Source organism: Schistocerca nitens, chromosome 10 (assembly GCF_023898315.1).
Source record: "Schistocerca nitens isolate TAMUIC-IGC-003100 chromosome 10, iqSchNite1.1, whole genome shotgun sequence".
Taxonomy (NCBI): Eukaryota; Metazoa; Arthropoda; class Insecta; order Orthoptera; family Acrididae; genus Schistocerca; species Schistocerca nitens.
The window spans coordinates 24,113,025-24,136,225 of record NC_064623.1 but is presented as its reverse complement, the minus strand read 5'-3'; the positions used below and the strand labels follow the sequence as shown (position 1 = coordinate 24,136,225).

The following is a 23,201-nucleotide window of genomic DNA, read 5'->3' as shown; positions in this document are numbered from 1 at the left end:
TTCAAATACAGAGATATGTAAACAGGCAGAACACGGCGCTGCGCTCGGCAACACCTATATAAAAGAACTGTTGTTACTGCTGCTACAATGGCGGGTTATCAACATTTAAGTGAGTTCCAACGTGGTGTTATAGACTGTTGACTGCAAACATGTTACCTGGTCGGAGAGTCTCGTTTAAAATAATATCGAGCGGATGAACGTGTACGGGTACGGTGACAGCCTAATGAATCTATGGGCCCTGCATGTGAGCAGGGGACTGTTCAAGATGGTGGAGGCTCTGTAATGGTGTGGGGGAAGTGCAGTTGGAGTGATATGGGACCCCTGATACGTCTAGATACGATTCTGACAGGTGACACGTACGTAAGCATCCTGTCTGATCACCTGCATCCAGTCATGTCCATTCTGCATTCCGACGGATGCGTTCCGACGGACTTGGGCAATTCCAGCAGAACAATGCGACACCCCACACGCTCAGAATCGCCACAGAGTGGCTCCAGGAACACTCTTGTGAGTTTAAACACTTCCGCTAGCCACCAAACTCAGAAGACATGATCATTATTGAGCATATCCGGGATACCTTGCAACGCGCTATTCAGAGGAGATATCCACCGCCTCGTACTCTTATGGATTTATGCACAGCCCTCCAGCACTACTTCAGACATTACTCGAGTCCATGCCTAAACGCTATTGACTCTTCAGTGTAGCTAGCAGCAACTCTGCTTTGCACAGCTGGTTGATACGTGATCTGCTATTAACGTCTTCTCTTTTTCTTAGTTGCACACGCTTCCAACTGCTAGCTACAAAATATTTACTAATTCTGTGTATACGAACAGAGATGGCTGTTTCCTCATTCAGAAGTTTTCTAGGCATTCCAAGCCAACAAATTGTTGGAGTAATGTCTCATGAGTGATACCTTACGTCGCAACGCCTGTGATCTGGGCGGGTGTAATAAAACTCATTGCTTGGCGTTTCTCTTATTGAGCCGCCTCCCCCCCCCCTCTCCCTCGCCCCTTTCCATCACCCCTTTCCCTCCTCCCTCTCTCTCTCTCTCTCCCTCCCGCTTCCCCCCCCCCCTCTCTCTCTATATCAAAAACATCACGAAATCACTGAGCGCCTCCCTTGTAAACACGTCAGAACAGATCATTTTCAGAGCCCACAACAAGGAGTGGCGTAACTTTGGTAGCTGGCAGTCTAAGAGCTGTAGCCCCTATCGCAGGGCGGGAAACTTTCCAGCCATTAGGATCGCGGCAGATGTGTTTTGACGCATCCGCATAGATGTGACCAGGAAATGCGATGATGGCATGATGGCCGTTAATGGACGCCTGCACGAATTCTCTCGCTCTTATTCTAGGGACCAGTATCCTGTATGTACTCATCACTGTAAAGGCCTCTTTGTATTAAACATTCAACAACGAACAAGAAGTTACTCATGTAAACGCCAGGCGCGCGTGAGGAAACGGCATTAGGTCGTGTTCGCTTCGCATTCTCTTGTGTTCGCTAGAGTTCCGCTTTTTGTCGGCCTTGTAGCGAGTTGCCAAAGGGAGTTCGCGTTCTCTTCGATTCGGCGCCAGCATATAGAAAGCTTTCGTCTGCTGTCCCCTATATATTTGTTGTTGCTGACTGGAGTTGCGGGAGCGACAGGTGGTCCGAAGAGAAAGCATTGCTGCCGTTACAAGAACATAGATATCACAGGTGCTTCTGGGCTCCAAGGGATCTACAGCACGTATGTCCAAGTAAAAGAAATATGAATGGTAAAAAATTGCCGAACCACTCATAGGTCCTACTCGGAACGTGAGAAACAAATACACTACTGGCCATTAAAATTGCTACTCCACGAAGATGACGTGCTACAGAATCGAAATTTAACCGACAGGAAGAAGATGCTGTGATACGCAAATGATTATCTTTTCAGAGCATTCACACAAGGTTGGCGCCGGTGGCGACACCTACAACGTGCTGACATGAGGAAACTTTCCAACCGATTTCTCATACACAAACAGCATTTGACCGGCGTTGCCTGGTGAAACGTTGTTGTGATGCCTCGTGTAAGGAGGAGAAATGCGTACCATCACGTTTTCGACTTTGATAAAGCTCGGATTATAGCGTATCGCGATTGCGGTTTATAGTATCGCGACATTGCAGTTCGCGTTGCTCGAGATCCAATGACTGTTAGCAAAATATGGAATCGGTGGATTCAGGAGGGTAATACGGAACGCCGTGCTGGACCCCAACGGCCTCGTATCACTAGCAGTCGAGATGACAAGCATCTTATCCGCATGGCTGTAACGGATCGTGCAGCCACGTCTCGATCCCTGAGTCACCAGATGGGGACGTTTGCAAGACAACAACCATCTGCACGAACAGTTCGACGACGTTTGCAGCAGCATGGATTATCAGCTCGGAGACCATGGCTCCGGTTACCCTTGACGCTGCATCACAGACAGGAGCGCCTGCGATGGTGTACTCATCGACGAACCTGGGTGACGGATGGCAAAACGTCATTTTTTCGTATGAATCCAGGCTCTGTTTACATCATCGTGATGGTTGCATCCGTGTTTGGCGACATTGCGGTGAAAGCACATTGGAAGCATGTATTCGCCATCGCCATACTGGCGCATCACCCGGCGTGATGGTATGGGGTGCCATTGGTTACACGTCTCGGACACCTCTTGTTCGCATTGACGGCACTTTGAACAGTGAACGTTACATTTCAGATGTGTTACGACCCGTGGCTCTACCCCTCATTCGACCCCCGCGAAAATTTACATTTCAGCAGGATAATGCACGACCGCATGTTGCAGGTCCTGTACGGGCCTTTCTGGATACAGAAAATGTTCGACTGCTGCCCTGGCCAGCACATTCTCCAGATCTGGAGATGGTGGCCGAGCAACTGGCTCGTCACAACACGCCAGTCACTACTCTTGATGAACTGTGGTATCGTGTTGAAGCTGCATAGGCAGCTATACCTGTACACGCCATCCAAGCTCTGTTTGACTGAATGCCCAGGCGTATCAAGGCCGTTATTACGGCCAGAGGTGGTTGTTCTGGGTACTGATTTCTCAGGATCTGTGCACCCAAATTGCGTGAAAATGTAATCACATGTCAGTTCTAGTATAATTTATTTGACCAATGAATAGCCGTTTATCATCTGCATTTCTTCTTGGTGTAGCAATTTTAATGGCCAGAAGTGTAAATTCGTTGAGTACTTGAGTAAGGTGGGAACGGAGTGAATAAACACAAACTTCAACATTATTTTTGTTAAAAAGTAAAAGCACGATAAATTTCCTTGAAAGTAAACAAATGGGAACATGCATCTATTATGCTGATTAAAACATACGAGCCGCGCGGAGTGGCCGCTCAATTTGAGGCGCCGTGTCACGGATTGCGCTGCCCCTCCCGCCAGAGGTTCGAGTTCTACTTCGGACATGGGTGTGTGTGTTGTTCTTAGCATAAGTTAGTTTAAGTAGTGTGTAAGTCTAGGGACCGATGACCTCAGCAGTTTGGTCTCTTAGGAATTCACACACATTTAAAACATACGAAAGAGTTAAGTCGAAGCAAGGCCCCGGGAGTAGACAAAATTCCGTTAGAGCTACTGATAGCCTTGGGAGAGCCAGCCTTGTCAAAACTGTTCAAAAATGGTTCAAATGGCTCTGCGCACTATGGGACTAATCTTCTGAGGTCAAAAAAAATGTTCAAATGGCTCTGAGCACTATGGGACTCAACTGCTGAGGTCATAAGTCCCCTAGAACTTAGAACTACTTAAACCTAACTAACCTAAGGACATCACACACATCCATGCCCGAGGCAGGATTCGAACCTGCGACCGTAGCAGTCGCGCGGCTCCGGACTGAGCGCCTAGAACCGCTAGACCACCGCGGCCGGCTTTCTGAGGTCATCAGTCCCCTAGAACTTAGAACTACTTAAACCTAACTAACCTAAGGACATCACACACATCCGTGCCCGAGGCAGGATTCGAACCTTTGGCCGCAGCGGTCGCGCGGTTCCAGACTGTAGCGCCTAGAACCGCTCGGCCACCGCGGCCGGCCAAAACTTTTCCACCTGGTGTACAAAATGTATTAAATACCCGCAGACTTCAGCGGGGTATAGTAATTCCAATTCCAAAGAAAGCCGGTGCTGACAGATATAAAAATTACGGAACTATCAGTTTAATAAGTCACGGTTGCAAAATACTATCGCGAATCCTTTACAGAAGAATGCAAAAACTGATAGCACTCGACCTCGGGGAAGATCAGTTTGGATTGTGGAGAATGTAGGCACATGCGAGGCAATATTGACGCTACGACTTACCCTAGGAGATAAGTTAAGAAAAAATAAACCTATGTTTATAGCATTTGTAGACTTAGAGAAAGCTTTTGACAATGTTGACTCGAATAATCTCTTTCAAATTCTAAGGGTGGCAGTGGTAATACAGGGAGCGAAATGCTATTTACAATTTGTACAGAAAGCAAATGACAGTTATAAGAGTCTAGTGCCACGAAACGGAAGCAGTAGTTGAGAAGGGAGTGAGACAAAGTTATTCAATCTGTATATTGAGCAAGCAGTAAAGGAAACAAAAGCAAAATTTGGAGTAGGAATTAAAATCCAAGGAGAAGAAATAAAAACTTTGACGTTTGCCGATGACATTATAATTCGATCAGAGACAGCAAAGTACTTGGAAGAGCAGCTGAACGGAATGGACAGTGTCTTGAAAGGAGGATATAAGATGAACATCAACAAAAGCAAAACAAGAATAATGGAATTTAGTCTAAATAAATCGGGTGATGCTGAGGGAGTTAGATTAGGAAATGAGACACTTAAAGTAACAGACGATTTTTGCTATTTGGGGAGCAAAATAACTGATGATGGTCGAAGTAGAGAGGATATAAAATGTAGACTGGCAATGGCAAGGAAAGCGTTTCTGAAGAAGAGAAATTTATTAGCATCGAGTATAGATTTAAGTGTCAGGAACACTTCTCCGAAAATATTTGTATGGAGTGTAGCTATGTATGGAAGTGAAACACGGGCGATAAATAGTTCAGATAAGAAGAGAATAGAAGCTTTTCAAATGTGCTGCTACAGAATAATGCTGAAGATTAGATGAGTAGATCACATAACTAAAGCGGAGGTACTGAATAGGGTTGGGGATAAGAGGAATTTTTGGCAGAACTTGACTGTGGGGTGTCGCATTGTCCTGATGTAATTGCCCAAATCCGACGGAATGCACTATGGACGCGAATGGATGCAGGTGATCAGACAGGATGCTTAGGTACGTGTCACCTGTCGGTTGATAGGACACATTCTGAGGGGTCGATTAGTACTGGAGGGAAGCGTGGAGGGTAAAAATCGTAGAGGGAGAGCAAGAGATGAATACAGTAAGCAGCTTCAGAAGGATGTAGGTACGTTGCAGTTGTTACTCGGAGATGAAGAGGCTTGCACAGGATAGACTGGCATGGAGAGCTGCAGCAAATCAGTCTTTGGACGAAGATCACAACACCACACGAAAGATCTGATTGTTCTCTTTGCTTAATGTCATTGTATCTGTAAATACACGGCTATTGTATCGCCGTTATGTTACCGTTTTTTTATGTTAAATAAAAATGGTTTACCTGGGATCACTTTATCTGCACTCTAACGTACTATACAGGGTGGTCCATTGATCGTGAACGGGGCAAATATCTCACGAAATAAGCGTCAAACGAAAAAACTACAAAGAACGAAACTCGTCTAGCTTGAAGGGAGAAACCAGATGGCGTTATGTTTGGCCTGCTAGATGGCGCTGCCATAGTATCAAACGGATATCAACTGCGTTTTTAAAAATAGGAACCCCCATTTTTATTACATATTCGTGTAGTACGTAAAGAAATATGAATGTTTTAGTTGGACCACTTTTTTCGCTTTGTGATAGATGGCGCTGTAATAGTCACAAACGTATAAGTACGTGGTATCACGTAACATTCCGCCAGTGCTGACGGTATTTGCTTCGGGATACATTACCCGTGTTAAAATGGACCGTTTACCAATTGCGGAAAAGGTCGATATCGTGTTGATGTATGGGCATTGTGATCAAAATGCCCAACGGGCGTGTGCTATGTATGTTGCTCGTTATCCTGGACGACATCATCCAAATGTCCGGACCGTTCACCGGATAGTTACGTTATTTAAGGAAACAGGAAGTGTTCAGCAACATGTGAGACGTCAACCACGACCTGCAACAAATGATGATGCCCAAGTAGATGTTTTAGCTGCTGTCGCGACTAATCCGCACATCAGTAGCAGACAAATTGCGCGAGAATCGGGAATCTCAAATCGTCGGTGTTGAGAATGCTACATCAACATCGATTGCACCCGTAGCATGTTTCTATGCAGCAGGACATCACACATATCCATGCCCGAGGCAGGATTCGAACCTACGACCGCAGCAGCCGCGTGGCTCCGGACTGTAACACCTAGAACCGCTCGTCCACAACGGCCGGCGTTTGCAGATGATGCTGTCATTTACTGTCTTGTAAAGTCATCAGATGACCAATACGAATTGCAAAATGATTTACGTAAGATATCTGTATGGCGCGAAAAGTAGCAATTGACCCTGAATAAAGAAAAGTGTGAAGTTATTCACATGAGTACTAAAAGAAACCCGCTAAATTTCGATTACGTGATAAATCACACAAATCTGAAGCCTGTAAATTCAACTAAATACTTAGGGATTACAATCACAAATACCCTACATTGGAACGATCACATAAGTAATGTTGTGGGTAGAGCCAACCAAAGATTGCGATTCATTGGCAGAACACTTAGAAGGTGCAATAGATCTACTAAAGAGACTGCTTACACCACGGTTGTCCGCCCTGTTATGGAATATTGCTGTGCAGTGTGGGATCCGCATCACGTAGGACTGACGGATGACATTGAAAAAGTACAAAGAACGGCAGCTCGTTTTGTATTAGAGAGAGATAGTGCCACAGACATGATACCTGAATTGGAGTGACAATCATTAAAAGAAATGCGTTTTTCGTAGCGACGGGCTCTTCTCATGAAATTTGAATCACCATTTTTCTCCTTCGATTGCGAAAAAATTCTGTTGGCACCGACCTACATAGGGAGAAATGATCATCACGATAAAATAAGAGAAATCAGGGCTCGCATCGAAAAATTTAAGTGCTCGTTTTTCCCGCGCCCCGTTCGAGAGTGGAACGGTAGAGAGACAGCTTGAAGGTGGTTCATTGAACCCTCTGCCAGGCACTTTATTGTGAATAGCAGAGTAATCACGTAGATATAGAACTGCCACTTACGCAATTTGTTCAATATAAGTACCAGAGACGTCGGCTATATGCTCAATCCGTAAACCGACGTGAACAACCGTTGTTCGCAGCCGTTCTTCTGGAATCTGAGCAACGTGGCCTCCAGGTCAGGTAGGGACCGAAAGCGCCCCTGGTAAACGTGTCCTTTTAGATATCCCCGGAGCAAAAAGTCACATGGGTTCAGGTCAGGTGATCTCTCAGGCCGTGCATCAGTGAAACCTCTGGCGATAGCAAGTTCGTGAAAGGTCGCATTGCGCGTATCTTGCACTGCGCGAGCGTCACGAGGCGTTGTCCGATCTTCCAGGAAAACAGTTACACTCTTCCAAAGCAGGCGTCACATGGTGTACAACGAGTTCTCGATAGTATGCGGACGTCACGTAACACTTGACAGGTGTATCCTCCTGAAGGAAGAACAGACAGAGATTGAACGCAACTGTGAATCCACGTTACAAAGTCACACAGGGCAAGTGTAATGGTTATCCGTGCACAGCACGCCGTTTAACCGTACCCCACACTCGGAAATTCTGTGTATCCACTGCAACCTTCAGTGTGAAATGTGCCTCGTGACGCCACAGAATCTTGCCCGACCACATGTCACCAACTTCGACCCGTGCCAGAAACTGAGGGACAAATTCAGAATGTTGCTATGGATCGTGAGGTTTCAGTTGCTGCACCTTCAGGTTCTTGTATGGGTACAAGTCTAAGATAGATCGAAAAATTTTCCATACTGTTAACTGTGGAATGGGCAACTTTCGTGACACTGCGCGAGCACCAGCCCTGCCCGGGGCACGGGCTACACGGTCAGTTAGAACAACAGCGACTTCTCGAGTAACTTCCACCGGGATAGGACGCCTTCCTCCTCCAGATGCCACATCAAGTTACCAATGTTTTCCAAGTTCATAATCTTCTTTAAACCATTTAATGACATCGGGTCTCTCGTTAGATCTCACAGCCGATGATACTCTCTCAATGCAGCACTGTAATTGCTGCCGTTCACATAAAACAGTTTCACTAACAGCACGCGGCCTCTCTTTCTGATAGTCACACTTTACACTCACGTTATGGGAGGTCAAATGACAGCGTGGATGTTGTACCGTCATACGAGCACTGTACAGCCCCAGATTTGCATCTGGTGGCCACAACTGGAACTAATTTGTTTTCCAGCGCAAATCGATTCCGCATGAACACATTAAATTAAGTCGGGTGATGCTGAGGGAATTAGATAAGGAAATGAGACACTTAAAGTAGTAAAGGAGTTTTGCTATTTGGGGAGCAAAATAACTGATGATGGTCGAAGTAGAGAGCATCTAAAATGTAGACTGGCAATGGCAAGGAAAGCGTTGCTGAAGAAGAGAAATTTGTTAACATCGAGTATAGATTTAAGTGTCAGGAAGTCGTTTCTGAAAGTATTTGTATGGAGTGTAGCCATGTATGGAAGTGAAACGTGGACGATAAATAGTTTAGACAAGAAGAGAATAGAAGCTTACGAAATGTGGTGCTACAGAAGAATATTGAAGATTAGATGGGTAAATCACATAACTAATGTGGAGGTATTGAATAGAATTGGAGAGAAGAGGAGTTTGTGGCACAACTTGACAAGAAGAAGAGACCGGTTGGTAGGACATGTTCTGAGGCATGAAGGGATCACAAATTTAGCATTGGAGGGCGGCGTGGAGGGTAAAAATCGTAGAGGAAGACCAAGAGATGAATACACTAAGCAGATTCAGAAGGATGTAGGTTGCAGTAAGTACTGGGAGATGAAGAAGCTTGCACAGGATAGAGTAGCATGGAGAGCTGCATCAAACCAGTCTCAGGACTGAAGACTACGACAACAACAACAACAACAACAACAACAACAACATGAACACATTAGCATATCTACTAATTTTGGGTGTCATTCGGTAATTACAGCCCACGATGGACCTCTGTGAGTAACTGCACCCGACAGCAGGGAAGCGCTGAACGACACTGGTAGAGCACAGACGGCCCATAACAAACAGTGCGATGGTGTGAGGAGTGCAGAAGCAGAAGTTCCTTACATGTGGACATGTGCTTGTGTTGCAGGGGTGAATGGCACAGTGCAGCCGAGGCGGTGTTCCGTTCAGACGGCAATGGTGCACCCGTGCAAGGAGGCGAGCAGCCACCGGCCGTGCAAGGTGCGCCAGACCAAGTCGGCCGGCATCTCCTTCACGTACACCACAGGTGAGGGCCCCATGTCCTTCATCTACACCACAGGTGAGGGCCCCATCTCCTTACCCTACACCACAGGTGAAGGGCCGTACTGTCGACTTCCGTCGCTTGCTGTTACACCAAACACTGCCTGCCTCTAGCAGGCCTTGTCAAGGAGCCCACAGGAATAGAACATACCTATCTCCACTGCTAGTAAGGAGCTACAAGAAATGGTGAATACTCTTACTAATAGTCCTTCAGGCTATCCTTTTAACATATTCTTTAATACGGCTCCAGTGTCACACTTGCCACACGATTTATGAAACAGAAAGGACATCAATTACAAACTACAGCAATTTATTCAAAGTCTTTGGCCACAGTACGCTTGTTGATAAACATATGTTTCTAAAACAGAAGAGGGGTGGGACACGCCTTCTTCAGCCCCTCTAATGGTGCCCATCAAATGATTGCAGCTCCACCTTCAATAGCGGAGCTATTGGCCATAGGGGAGGCTATTTGAAATAGAATACATACATTTAAGCTCGTGTTGGTATTCGTGGACTCCCAAGCCGTTATGCAGAAAGTACAGAACCCAAAATTCGGCAAGCAGACCAGGAGATGTATTTGTATACTGTAGACCATTTAAGAATTATTTATATTCGCTTTCTAAATTTGTCCTTAGTTTTCTTTACTGTTTACACTACATACAAATGGGATGGAATGTCTTAGTGGTGAGACATTGGACTTCCATTCCAGAGGACGATAGTTCAAATTCCCATTCGGCCATCCAGATATACACTCCTGGAAATTGAAATAAGAACACCGTGAATTCATTGTCCCAGGAAGGGGAAACTTTATTGACACATTCCTGGGGTCAGATACATCACATGATCACACTGACAGAACCACAGGCACATAGACACAGGCAACAGTGCATGCACAATGTCGGCACTAGTACAGTGTATATCCACCTTTCGCAGCAATGCAGGCTGCTATTCTCCCATGGAGACGATCGTAGAGATGCTGGATGTAGTCCTGTGGAACGGCTTGCCATGCCATTTCCACCTGGCGCCTCAGTTGGACCAGCGTTCGTGCTGGACGTGCAGACCGCGTGAGACGACGCTTCATCCAGTCCCAAACATGCTCAATGGGGAACAGATCCGGGGATCTTGCTGGCTAGGGTAGTTGACTTACACCTTCTAGAGCACGTTGGGTGGCACGGGATACATGCGGACGTGCATTGTCCTGTTGGAACAGCAAGTTCCTTTGCCGGTCTAGGAATGGTAGAACGATGGGTTCGATGACGGTTTGGATGTACCGTGCACTATTCAGTGTCCCCTCGACGATCACCAGTGGTGTACGGCCAGTGTAGGAGATCGCTCCCCACACCATGATGCCGGGTGTTGGCCCTGTGTGCCTCGGTCGTATGCAGTCCTGATTGTGGCGCTCACCTGCACGGCGCCAAACACGCATACGACCATCATTGGCACCAAGGCAGAAGCGACTCTCATCGCTGAAGACGACACGTCTCCATTCGTCCCTCCATTCATGCCTGTCGCGACACCACTGGAGGCGGGCTGCACGATGTTGGGGCGTGAGCGGAAGACGGCCTAACGGTGTGCGGGACCGTAGCCCAGCTTCATGGAGACGGTTGCGAATGGTCCTCGCCGATACCCCAGGAGCAACAGTGTCCCTAATTTGCTGGGAAGTGGCTGTGCGGTCCCCTACGGCACTGCGTAGGATCCTACGGTCTTGGCGTGCATCCGTGCGTCGCTGCGGTCCGGTCCCAGGTCGACGGGCACGTGCACCTTCCGCCGACCACTAGCGACAACATCGATGTACTGTGGAGACCTCACGCCCCACGTGTCGAGCAATTCGGCGGTACGTCCACCCGGCCTCCCGCATGCCCACTATACGCCCTCGCTCAAAGTCCGTCAACTGCACATACGGTTCACGTCCACGCTGTCGCGGCATGCTACCAGTGTTAAAGACTGCGATGGAGCTCCGTATGCCACGGCAAACTGGCTGACATTGACGGCGGCGGTGCACAAATGCTGCGCAGCTAGCGCCATTCGACGGCCAACACCGCGGTTTCTGGTGTGTCCGCTGTGCCGTGCGTGTGATCATTGCTTGTACAGCCCTCTCGCAGTGTCCGGAGCAAGTATGGTGGATCTGACACACCGGTGTCAATGTGTTCTTTTTTCCATTTCCAGGAGTGTATGTACCTCGCAATTTTCGTAAATCACTCAATACAAATAGCAGGATGAACGCTTTAAAAATGACCTTGCCGACTTCCTTCCCCATCTATCTCCTATCCTATGTCTAATGACATATTACCGAGTGGGACGTTAATCCCTTCATTTTTTACGTCTCCTGATAAATAAACTGGCTGTTCCTGGATGCATCAGGATATGCAACCTGCTCGTACAATTTAACGTGCAGCGCATAAGCCTGTGAGGGAAGATGGGGATTCAGAACTGGATCGAACCCACGAGGCACATAAACGACCGATGTTGCCAGTTTGAGTGTGGTTTTTAGGTGGTTTTGAATGCTTGTTTAGGCAAACACTGGGCTATGTCCCAGTCTGTGCCTTAGAAAATACGATACGCATGGAGTTAAAACACGATGAGTGACAGAACCAAGGTTACTCCATACACAAGCAGAAGGCGACCATGACTTACGTGCTTTAGGTTAATCAATGGCTGCGATGGCAGGCAGGGTATACAGACACAGAGTTATGATTAAATAAAGTCCCAAATCATGTGAACAACGCACAACATACGACGATACAGGCACTAGGAATGAGGGATGTCGTATCTCACTGGATAACGAAATCGGCTTCACTCAGAAGGGATCGGTGTTTGGTTCTGCCACTTATATGCAGTAGCCAGGAGCTCCAGTGAAACATCAATCGCTAAATGAAGACTGCTGACGTCATCCTCGTGCCACGCTTAGAAACCTGACTATTCCCTACTGCATTGCTACTTCTTCTTTCTCAAATGTCACTCCTCATGCACGTAGCTCATAAAGCGTCTACCAAAGTTCTTGTTTTTCCGGCAGTCTGTTGTTCAGTACTTCCTTCCATTGTAGTCCTCTTCAATCCACGTCGTCCCTGACCTGACCTGTCCGTCTTGTTCGCAGCCTTCCAAGTGCTCTTCCGCCAGATGCTGTCTGTTCCAGAGTTCTTCATAACAGTATTTCTTTTCGCTTTCTTTTAACGTGGCCTAACCATTTCAGCCTATTTCTACCCATACTTTCTTTTATGGGATTCATCTTAAGCGCGTTTCATATTGTTTGAAATCTCATCCTGTCCCTTATCGTCTTATCCTGGATCCCTTGTAAAAAGCGCATTTCTGTCGCTTGTATTACACTCAGATCATTCTTTGTCCGACTCCAACGTTCCTCGTTCATAGGTCAAAATTGGTTGACAATATGGTTTGCATATCATGATTTTTGCTTTGACAGGCATTTTCCAATTCCCAAATATATCTGATACACAATAACAAAATTTTGAGCAATTTTCTATCCACTCCGAAATTTCTTTTTGAAGTATCCTTTTCTGCTTAGCTTATTTACTAGATATATGCAAGCATCTATTTCTTTGATTCTTATGATTACAACTTACAGCCATAAGTTCTTTTCATTTTCTCTGGTGTTTTTCATTACTTCACTTTTTGTTAAATTAATTTCCATGCCTGCTTCTTCGGATACCCTGTGCCAGGAACTTAGTTCTTCTTTCAATTTTTGCTCATTGTCTTTTTGTATCGCTGCGCCGTGAGCATTAGCTATTATTTTTACATCATCCGTTGTCGCCCTTTCGCGAACATTCCTTATCATATAATTAAATGCTTCCCTAAGACATTTAAGTCTCTTTTTATTATCTACGATAGTGAGCGAAGCAGACGAAATGAATTAAAATTTGTGCCGCGGCTGGGACTCGAATCCGGGTCTTCTTGCCTGGCAGAAATGCGAACGATTACACCACCGCAGTACGATGGTCAACTGCGGTGGTGCAATGGTTAGCATTTCTGCCTAGCAAGAAGACCCGGGTTCTAGTTGCGGCCGCTGCACAAATTTAAATTCATTTCGTCTGCTTCGATCATTCCTTATCATGTTGTCATAACTGTGTTAAAGACCGCTGGTGATAGGCACTTCTTGACAAACTTCTCTATCCGTTCTAAAAATTTCTTATTTTCTATTTTTACCACCTATTATAACACAATTGAGGGATTTGTAATATGTGTTTGATTCTGAATTGCAATCCTTGTGACAGGTCCAGTCTGTTCAGAGCGTGCAATATTCCTTCTCTTCTAACAGCCTCGTAGATTATGGACTGCTATACGGGCATTTAGCTGTTGTGATGATAACGACTCGTATTGTTCTTCCACCATCAAGTTTGTTTGCTGACGCCCACCCAGCTTAGCAGTGACCTGTGGTGGTGCAGTTGTCACTTGCTAAAAGATTGAGATTAGATTAAATTAATTATTCATTCCATAGACCCATAAAAGAGGCAATCATCCTGGGTGTGGAACATGTCAGATAAACACATTACAAAAATGTAATTAGAAAAACTTGAGTTTCATTAATTTTAATGATGCTCAGTCAATACACAGTAAAATTATGTACATGAATTAAATTTAAACTTCTAATATTTATAGGTTTAATACTTACATCTGCTTTCATTAAATCCATCATTCAGACATTTGCTAGTTTCTTGGCTATTACAACCAAGTATTGTCAAAAATCGAAGTAAATTATTCATTTCAGTGATCCTCAGTTAAGAACAGACAGATTATGTACAAGATTTAAAACTAAACTTCCACTATTTACAGACTTAAGACTTACATCTGCTTTCCATACATCTATCATTCACACAGTAGGTAGTTACGTGGCTGTTACAACCAAGTATCGTCAAAAATTAAAGTATAATAAATTTTCATTAAAATGGTCTACTGCACTTGTTGAGAAACTCATGGATGGAATAGAAGGAGTTAGCCACCAAAAATTCTTTTAAATTGTGTTTAAATTGTGCCTTGTCTGAAACTAAACTCTTAATGGTATCTGGTAACTTACTGAAACTATGCGTTGCTGAATACTGGACTCCTTTCTGGGCAAGAGGAAGTGATTTTAAAACTTTATGTATATTGTTCTTATTCCTAGTATTGATACTGTGTACTAAACAGTTAGTTGGAAAAAGAGATGTATTATTTACAACAAACTTCATTGTTGTTGTTGTGGTCTTCAGGCCTGAGACTGGTTTGATGCAGCTCTCCATGCTACTCTATCCTGTGCAAGCTTCTTCATCTCCCAGTAACTACTGCAACCTACATCCTTCTGAATCTGCTTAGTGTATTCATCTCCTGGTCTCCCTCTACGATTTTTACCCTCAACGCTGCCCTCCAATATTAAATTGGTGATCCCTTGATGCCTCAGAATATGTCCTACCAACCGATCCCTTCTTCTAGTCAAGTTGTGCCACAAACTTCTCTTCTCCCCAATTCTATTCAATACCTCCTCATTAGTTATGTGATCTACCCATCTAATCTTCAGCATTCTTCTGTAGCACCACATTTCGAAAGCTTCTATTCTCTTCTTGTCTAAACTATTTCTCGTCCATGTTTCACTTCCATACATGGCCACACTCCATACAAATACTTTCAGAAACGACTTCCTGACACTTAAATCAATACTCGATGTTAACAAATTTCTCTTCTTCAGAAACGCTTTCCTTCCCATTGCCAGCCTACATTTTACATCATCTCTACTACGACAATCATCAGTTATTTTGCTCCCCAAATAGCAAAACTGCTTTACTACTTTGTCTCATTTCCTAATCTAATTCCCTCAGCATCACCGGACTTAATTCGACTACATTCCATTACTCTAGTTTTGCTTTTGTTGATGTTCATCTTATACCCTCCTTTCAAGACACTGTCCATTCCATTCAAGTGCTCTTCCAAATCCTTTGCTGTCTCTAATAGAATTACAATGTCATCGGCGAGCCTCAAAGTTTTTATTTCTTCTCCATGGATTTTAATACCTACTCCGAATTTTTCTTTTGTTTCCTTCACTGCTTGCTCAATATGCAGATTGAATAACATTGGGGAGAGGCTACAACCCTGTGTCACTCCCTTCTCAACCACTGCTTCCCTTTCGTGCCCCTCGACTCTTATAACTGTCATCTGGTTTCTGTACAAATCGTAAATAGCCTTTCGCTCCCTGTATTTTACCCCCGCCACCTCTTTAGCTGTGGTTAATATGCCCAATTCTTTGAATACGTTTCGACACGATGTTCTTGGATTTACACTACTCATTACTCTTACTATACGCTTCTGTACTCCAAAAATTTTTTCTCTGTTTGTGGAGTTACCCCAAAATATGATACCATATGACATAATGGAATGAAAATAAGCAAAATAAGCCAGTTTTTTTATATTTATATATCCTATGTCTGATATAATTCGCATTGCAAACACAGACTTGTTTAGGCGCTTTAGCAGTTCGTTAGTATGTTGCTCCCAACTGCATTTATTATCAATTTGTAATCCCAAGAATTTTACACTCTCAACTTCTCCTATTTCCATGTCATCATACTTTATACACACACCAGAAGGAAATCTCTTGGAAGTTCTGAACTGCATATAGTGGATCTTTTCAAAGTTTAATGACAGTGAATTGGGTATGAACCACTTATTAATGTCAGTAAAAATGTGATTAGATGCCTTTTCTAAATTTATATTTGATTTACTATTTATTGCAATGCACGTTCGGTCCACAGGTACAGATAAACCTGACCAATAACTGTGGGTACTTCCTTCTGTACCGCGTCATTTTGACTGCGTGACGGCGACGGCTTGTTTCAGAGTCGGCCGCGGAGGAGCTGTTGAGCCAGGCGTTCTGGCACAGCCCGCACGGAGACCTGCCCTTCCTCGGGATGGACACGCACGCCTGCCGTTACACGCACTGCCCCGCCGTGCCTGGAGCCCGGGGGAACTACACGTACAACCTCAACATCAGCAGGGCCTACCCCACGGTCAGTACGATACTTTGTGTTGTCGTGCTCCTGGCTTTTTGCGCTTTGTCGAGCATTTTCGCACATTACGAGATCAAATGGAAATGGAAGAGGAGGTAGATGAAGATGAAATGGGAGATATGATACTGCGTGAAGAGTTTGACAGAGCACTGAAAGACCTGAGTCGAAACAAGGCACCGGGAGTAGACAACATTCCATCAGAACTACTGACAGCCTTGGGAGAGCCAGCCATGATGAAACTCTACCATCTGGTGAGCAAGATGTATGAGACAGGCGAAATTCCCTCAGACTTCAAGAAGAATATAATAATTCCAATCCCAAAGAAAGCAGGTGTTGACAGATGTGAAAATTACCGAACTATCAGTTTAATAAGTCACAGCTGCAAAATACTAACGCGAATTCTTTACAGACGAATGGAAAAACTGGTAGAAGCCGACCTTGGGGAAGATGAGTTTGGATTCCGTAGAAATGTTGGAACACGTGAGACAATACTGACCCTACGACTTATCTTAGAAGAAAGATTAAGGAAAGGCAAACCTACGTTTCTAGCATTTGTAGACTTAAATAAACCTTTTGAAAATGTTGACTGGAATACTCTCTTTCAAATTCTGAAGGTGTCAGGAGTAAAATACAGGGAGCGAAAGGCTATTTACAATTTGTAGAGAAACCAAATGGCGGTTATAAGAGTCGAGGGGCATGAAAGGGAAGCAGTGGTTGGGAAGGGAGTGAGACAGGGTTGTAGCCTCTCTCCAATGCTATTCAATCTGTATATTGAGCAAGCAGTAAAGGAAACAAAAGGAAAGTTCGGAGTAGGTATTAAAATCCATGGAGAAGAAATAAAAACTTTGAGGTTCGCCGACGACATTGTAATTCTGTCAGAGACAGCAAAGGACTTGGAAGAGTAGTTGAACGGAATGGACAGTGTCTTGAAAGGAGGGTATAAGATAAACATCAACAAAAGCAAAACGAGGATAATGGAATATAGTCGAATTAAGTCGGGTGATGCTGAGGGAATTAGATTAGGAAATGAGACACTTAAAATAGTAAAGGAGTTTTGCTATTTGGGGAGCAAAATAACTGATGATGGTCGATGATGTAAAATGTAGACTGGCAATGGTAAGGAAAGCGTTTCTGAAGAAGAGAAATTTGTTAACATCGAGTATTGATTTAAGTGTCAGGAAGTCGTTTCTGAAAGTATTTGTATGGAGTGTAGCCACGTATAGAGGTGAAACGTGGACGATAAATAGTTTAGACAAGAAGGGAATAGAAGCTTTCGAAATGTGGTGCTACAGAACAATGCTGAAGATTAGATGGGTAGATCACATAACTAATGAGGAGGTATTGAATAGAACTGGGGAGAAGAGGAGTTTGTGGCACAACTTGACTAGAAGAAGGGATCGGTTGGTAGGACATTTTCTGAGGCATTAAGGGATCACCAATTTAGTACTGGAGGGCAGCGTGGAGGGTAAAAATGGTAGAGGCAGACCAAGAGATGAATACACTCAGCAGATTCAGAAGGATTTAGGTTGCAGTACGTACTGGGAGATGAAGAAGCTTGCACAGGATAGAGTAGCATGGGGAACTGCATCAAACCAGTCTCAGGACTGAGGACCACAACAACAACAACAACCAGATCAAAAGTACCTAGACACCCTCGTGTAATGCGGATCTGACCTCTAGACATCACCAGAGGCGGACCACCGCCAGCATCAAAACGAGGTGGGGAGTACTGTGTTGCGACTAAAGCAGCAGAAGAATGGCTCCGTCAAGGGAGCTCATTTACTGCACACGTGGTCGTCGGATGTCACCTGAGTAACATATCCATGAGGGACATGTAAACCCCTACAAAGGCCGCCCGCTGTGACCGAGCGGTTCTAGGTGCTTCAGTCAGGGACCGCGCTGCTGCTGCGGCATGGATGTGTTAGTTAGGTTTCAGTAATTCTAAGTCTAGGGGACTGATGACCTCCGATGTTAAGTCTCATAGTGCTCAGAGCCATTTGAACCCCTACAAAGCTATTCAAGTCGACTTATGGTGATGTGACTGTGTAATAGAAAGGCGAAGGAACAATAGCTAAACCAACGCCACACATGCACTGAAGCTCCAAAGAAACTGGTGCAGGCATGCCTATTCAAATACAGAGATATGGAAACAGGCAGATTACGGCGCTGCGGTCGGCAACGCTTATATAAGATAACAAGTGTCTGGCGCAGTTGTTCGGTCGGCGCACGAGCAGTGGGACACAGCATCTCCGAAATAGCGATGAAATGGGAATTTTCCCGTACGACTTGAAACGTCCCCTTAGAAAAATTAATGAATTAATGTGCTGGTAAACCCCTTACGTTATTTGATTTTCAAACAGCTGAGCAAAACTGAACGTACTCAGACATTTCTCTCTTTACTTATTCTGATCATCACTAAACTGACACACAATATTTTTAGCGCAACGCAATCTGACTTTCAATAATCCCTAAGAAAGGATGGCCCTGACTAACAATAACCTATACGTTTCATGAATCACTTACCTCACAAAAATCTTCGTTACACGAACTACTGCAATACAGTGAGCGCCAATACTGCCAGCTAAATGAAAGATTCTAACTACTGAAGGCACTAACTACTGATAGGCACAATTAGCAAATGAAAGATTTTGATGGAGAACAAACAATGTATTTACCTTAATAATGTTCAAAAGTCATCATATATGTATCAGTTCATGATATCCAGTATTACAAATTTACTCTTTCTGATGGACACACGTCCAGATCGTCCGCTCTCAAAATTCTGCCATCTCTCTCCCCACATCCACCGCTGCTGGCGGCTCACCTCCAACTGCGCAACGCTACGCGCTGTTCACATCCAACAGCCCAACACTACAATAGCGAATATTCCAACAATGCAAACCAGCCACAGACTTCACACAGCACAGTCAGTGATTTTCATATAGAGCGCTACGTGGCGTTACCAACATAAAAACCTAAACAGCCTTCCTACAGACTATTTCACGGATGTACTGTGAATATCAGCAGTCCGGTAAAACATCAAATCTCCGACATCGCTGCGGCTGATAAAAGATCCTGCAAGAACGGGACCAACGACGACTGAAGAGGATCGTTCAACTTGACAGAAGTGCAATACTTCCGCAAATTGCCGAGGATTTCAGTGTTGGGCCATCAGGAAGTGTGAGCGTACGAACCATTCAACAAAACATCATCGATACGGGCTTTCGGATCAGAAGGCCCACTCGTGTACCCTTGATGACTGCACTACACAAACCTTTACGCCTCGCCTGGGTCCGTCAACAACGACGATGGACTGTTGATGACTGGAAACATGTTATCTGATCGGACGAGTCTCGTTTCAAATTGTATCGAAAGGATGGATGCAGACAACCTCATGAATCCATGGACCCTGCATGCCAGCAGGGGACTGTTGAAGCTGGTGGACGCTCTGTAATGGTTTGGGACATATTCAGTCTGAGTGATATGGGACCCCTGATCCGTCTAGATACGATTCGGACAGGTGACATGTACGTAAGCATTCTGTCTGGACACGTGTGAAATCTGGTTTCACAGGACAGAGCGGATCAGGTTGTGGAAAGGGACCCAAATCAGTTGCTGCTAGTTGCACAAACATACAAACTTTATTTTGCTGAAACACTTAATCACACATGATCTTAAAAGAATTCAGAAACAATACGGCTGAAGACCAGAACACAAGTTGTTAAAATTGCCTTAAGGAATACACGCGGCTGAAGGCCTTAGTTACAAAACAGAAGAACTGAGGGCTTCGAGCCTGGATAACAAGAATTTCAGTAAGAAAATTTTAAAAGGATTTAAACCGATGACCTTTTAAATTTTAATTTAAGTCGGCTGAAGGCCTTATCTTAAAATATTTCACATAAAGCTTGGCGGAAGACCATATACTGAACATAGAACAACTCAACGCTTAAGGGCTGGAAAACAAAAATTAAGATAGAGAGGAGATGTCTCAAATTTTCAAATGATTATTTAAATTTTAATTTAAGACGGCTGAACACCTTATCTTAAAATATTTCACGTAGAAGTTCGGCTGAAGGCCACATACTGAACATTAAAAACGAACTAAATTAATACTCGGCTGAAGGCCTTGCACAGTACTTGAGACTAAAACATATCACAGTCCAAAACAACAGAACCGTAGTGCTCAGAAGTGTCCCAAGGGTCAGCCTGGGGAGGAAATTATAACATAAGTTTAGGTGAGAGAGGCAGCCAAGTGTAATACTAAATAACCGGATGGCAACACGATCTAGGGATGACTGAAGAAGCAGCCAACAACCTAATCAATTCCATTCCACCCGACCAACGGCACGACAGCCGAAAATATCAACGAGGACGAAGATACCAGCAGCACTACATGTTGACAATTGGCGTCTAAATACAGTCAAGGCACAATAACCACTCAAACAAATATGAACAACACCAAGGCTGTCGAACTATACGCCGTGCCAGACAGCATCAACACGGCGAAGAAAACACACTGCCGCAAAACTACGCTGGGGCAGGTAACCGGAACGTTAATGTCCACAAGGCAGAAGATACCGCTGGTGCACTCCGATAATAAATTACAATCAATTCAATAGTTAAACACCATACAGGAACACGGCTGCAAAATTTTGTCGACTCCAGCACACCACACGTTGGTGCTTGCAGGAACGGCCCAGAAAGCAACCGGCAATGAACGAAGAGATATCACAGCAGTTGAGGTTTTATAACAGGTTAACTGATTACTCAACTCCAGTCTCAAGGTTCGGTGGGCGACGAACTTTGCAGCTCTCACAGCTAGTGCTTCACAAATCCGACCGCGCGAGCACGCCGCCAGCGGTCCCGGCACGACTACGCGCCGCGAAGTCTTGCTCACTGCACTGTCGCATCCGACCGACTGTCTAACACGCACCACCACACGGAAATACAGCGGTCACACCAAATATGGTACAGCAGTACTAATATCGATAAGCACTGCTGTTGCCATTGACGGAGGCGAGTCAGCAACTCGTTACGGTGGTAACTCAGGGAGCAAAAGACGCCACTCGATTGTGAGAAAATGCCAAAGAAGAAACGGCATCAATGGGAGCCGGCCACAGCTCAGCATGCATCCGTTTATGTCAATTGTGCATACTGACAGACTTGGGCAATTGCAGCAGGACACTGCGACATACCACACGTCCAGAACTGTTACAGACTGGCTCCAGGAAAACTGTCTTGAGTTCAAACACTTCCGCTGGCCACAAAACTCCCCAGACATGAACATTATTGAGCATATGTGGGGTGCCCTGCAACGTTCTGTTCACAAGAGCACTCCACCCCCACGTACTCTCTCGGATTTATGGACAGCCTTGCAGGATTCATGGTGTCAATTCTCTCCAGAACTACTACAGACATTAGTCTAGTGAAACTTCCTGGCAGATTAAAACTGTGTGCCGGACCGAGACTCGAACTCGGGACCTTTGCCTTTCGCGGGCAAGTGCTCTACCAACTGAGTTACCGAAGCACGACTCACGCCCCGTCCTCACAGCTTTACTTTCGCCAGTACCTCGTCTCCTACCTTCCAAACTTTACAGAAGCTCTCCTACGAACCTTGCAGAACTAGCACTCCTGAAAGAAAGGATATTGTGGAAACAACGCTTAGTTTCATATCAGCGCACACTCCGCTGCATAGAGAAAATCTCATTCTGGAAACATCCCCCAGAGCTTCTGTAAAGTTTGGAAGATAGGGGCCGAGGTACTGGCGGAAGTAAAGCCGTGAGGACGGGGCGTGAATCGTGCTTGGGTAGCTCAGTTGGTAGAGCACTTGCCTGCGAAAGGCAAAGGTCCCGAGTTCCAGTCTCGGTCCGGCACACAGTTTTAATCTGACAGGAAGTTTCATATCAGCGCACACTCCGCTGCAGAGTGAAAATCTCATTCTGGATTAGTCTAGTGAATGCCACGTCGTATTGCGGCACTTCTGCGCGGTCAGGGGGAAGGGGGGCGGGGCTACACGATATTAGGCATGTGGAGCAGTTTCTTAAGCTCTACAGAGTATAATGACCTATCAAAAAGTTTCCGTTCGAGGGTCATACAATCCATAATCTGTATGCCAGTCAGGTAAAATTGCCGAGAGCAAGGAGGCAATCGCCCCGTTAATGCAGCAATTGAAGATACCCGTTTGGATAGGACACCATGTCCTTCTGTGTAAAGAAGTCCGTAACTGTCTGCTGTACATCCTCGTCGTCCCTTCAAGGCCCTTTTTAATGGACCGAAAGCGCAATAATCGCATGGGAAAAGATCAGGGCTGCAGAGCAAGCGCTCGAGGGTCTCCCACTTGCGTCGAATCGTGGCCAGTACGCTACTTGGCGCACCATTCCACAATGGTGTGATTTTCGACAGACATGCTGCCCCATACACATTCTTCATTCTCCTGTGGTTGTCTAGCGGTGTTTCTTCTGCGGCAGCCATGAAAACAGTAACAGCACATTGGCACTATTTGTACGCATTTGGTTATAATGTAGCCACAGATCACGTTTCGGAATTTTCGCACACGCATCTGAAAGATGCTTATACATGGTGGTCCATTGATCGTGACCGGGCCAAATATCTCACGAACTTAGCATCAAACGAAAAAACTACAAAGAACGAAACTCATCTAGCTTGAAGGGGGAAACCAGATGGCGCTATGGTTGGCC

At 45.1% G+C, this 23,201-nt stretch overlaps 1 protein-coding gene across 1 annotated transcript in view; it reads left to right on the top strand.

Moving 5' to 3' along the window:
- LOC126209817 (MD-2-related lipid-recognition protein-like) overlaps positions 1 to 23,201 on the top strand; it is a 54,507-nt gene that overhangs the window by 10,738 nt on the left and 20,568 nt on the right. Inside the window, exons 2-3 of the mRNA XM_049938950.1 lie at positions 9,366 to 9,503; positions 16,334 to 16,503. Coding sequence (XP_049794907.1) covers positions 9,366 to 9,503; positions 16,334 to 16,503 — 308 coding nt within the window. The remainder of the gene's footprint in view (positions 1 to 9,365; positions 9,504 to 16,333; positions 16,504 to 23,201) is intronic.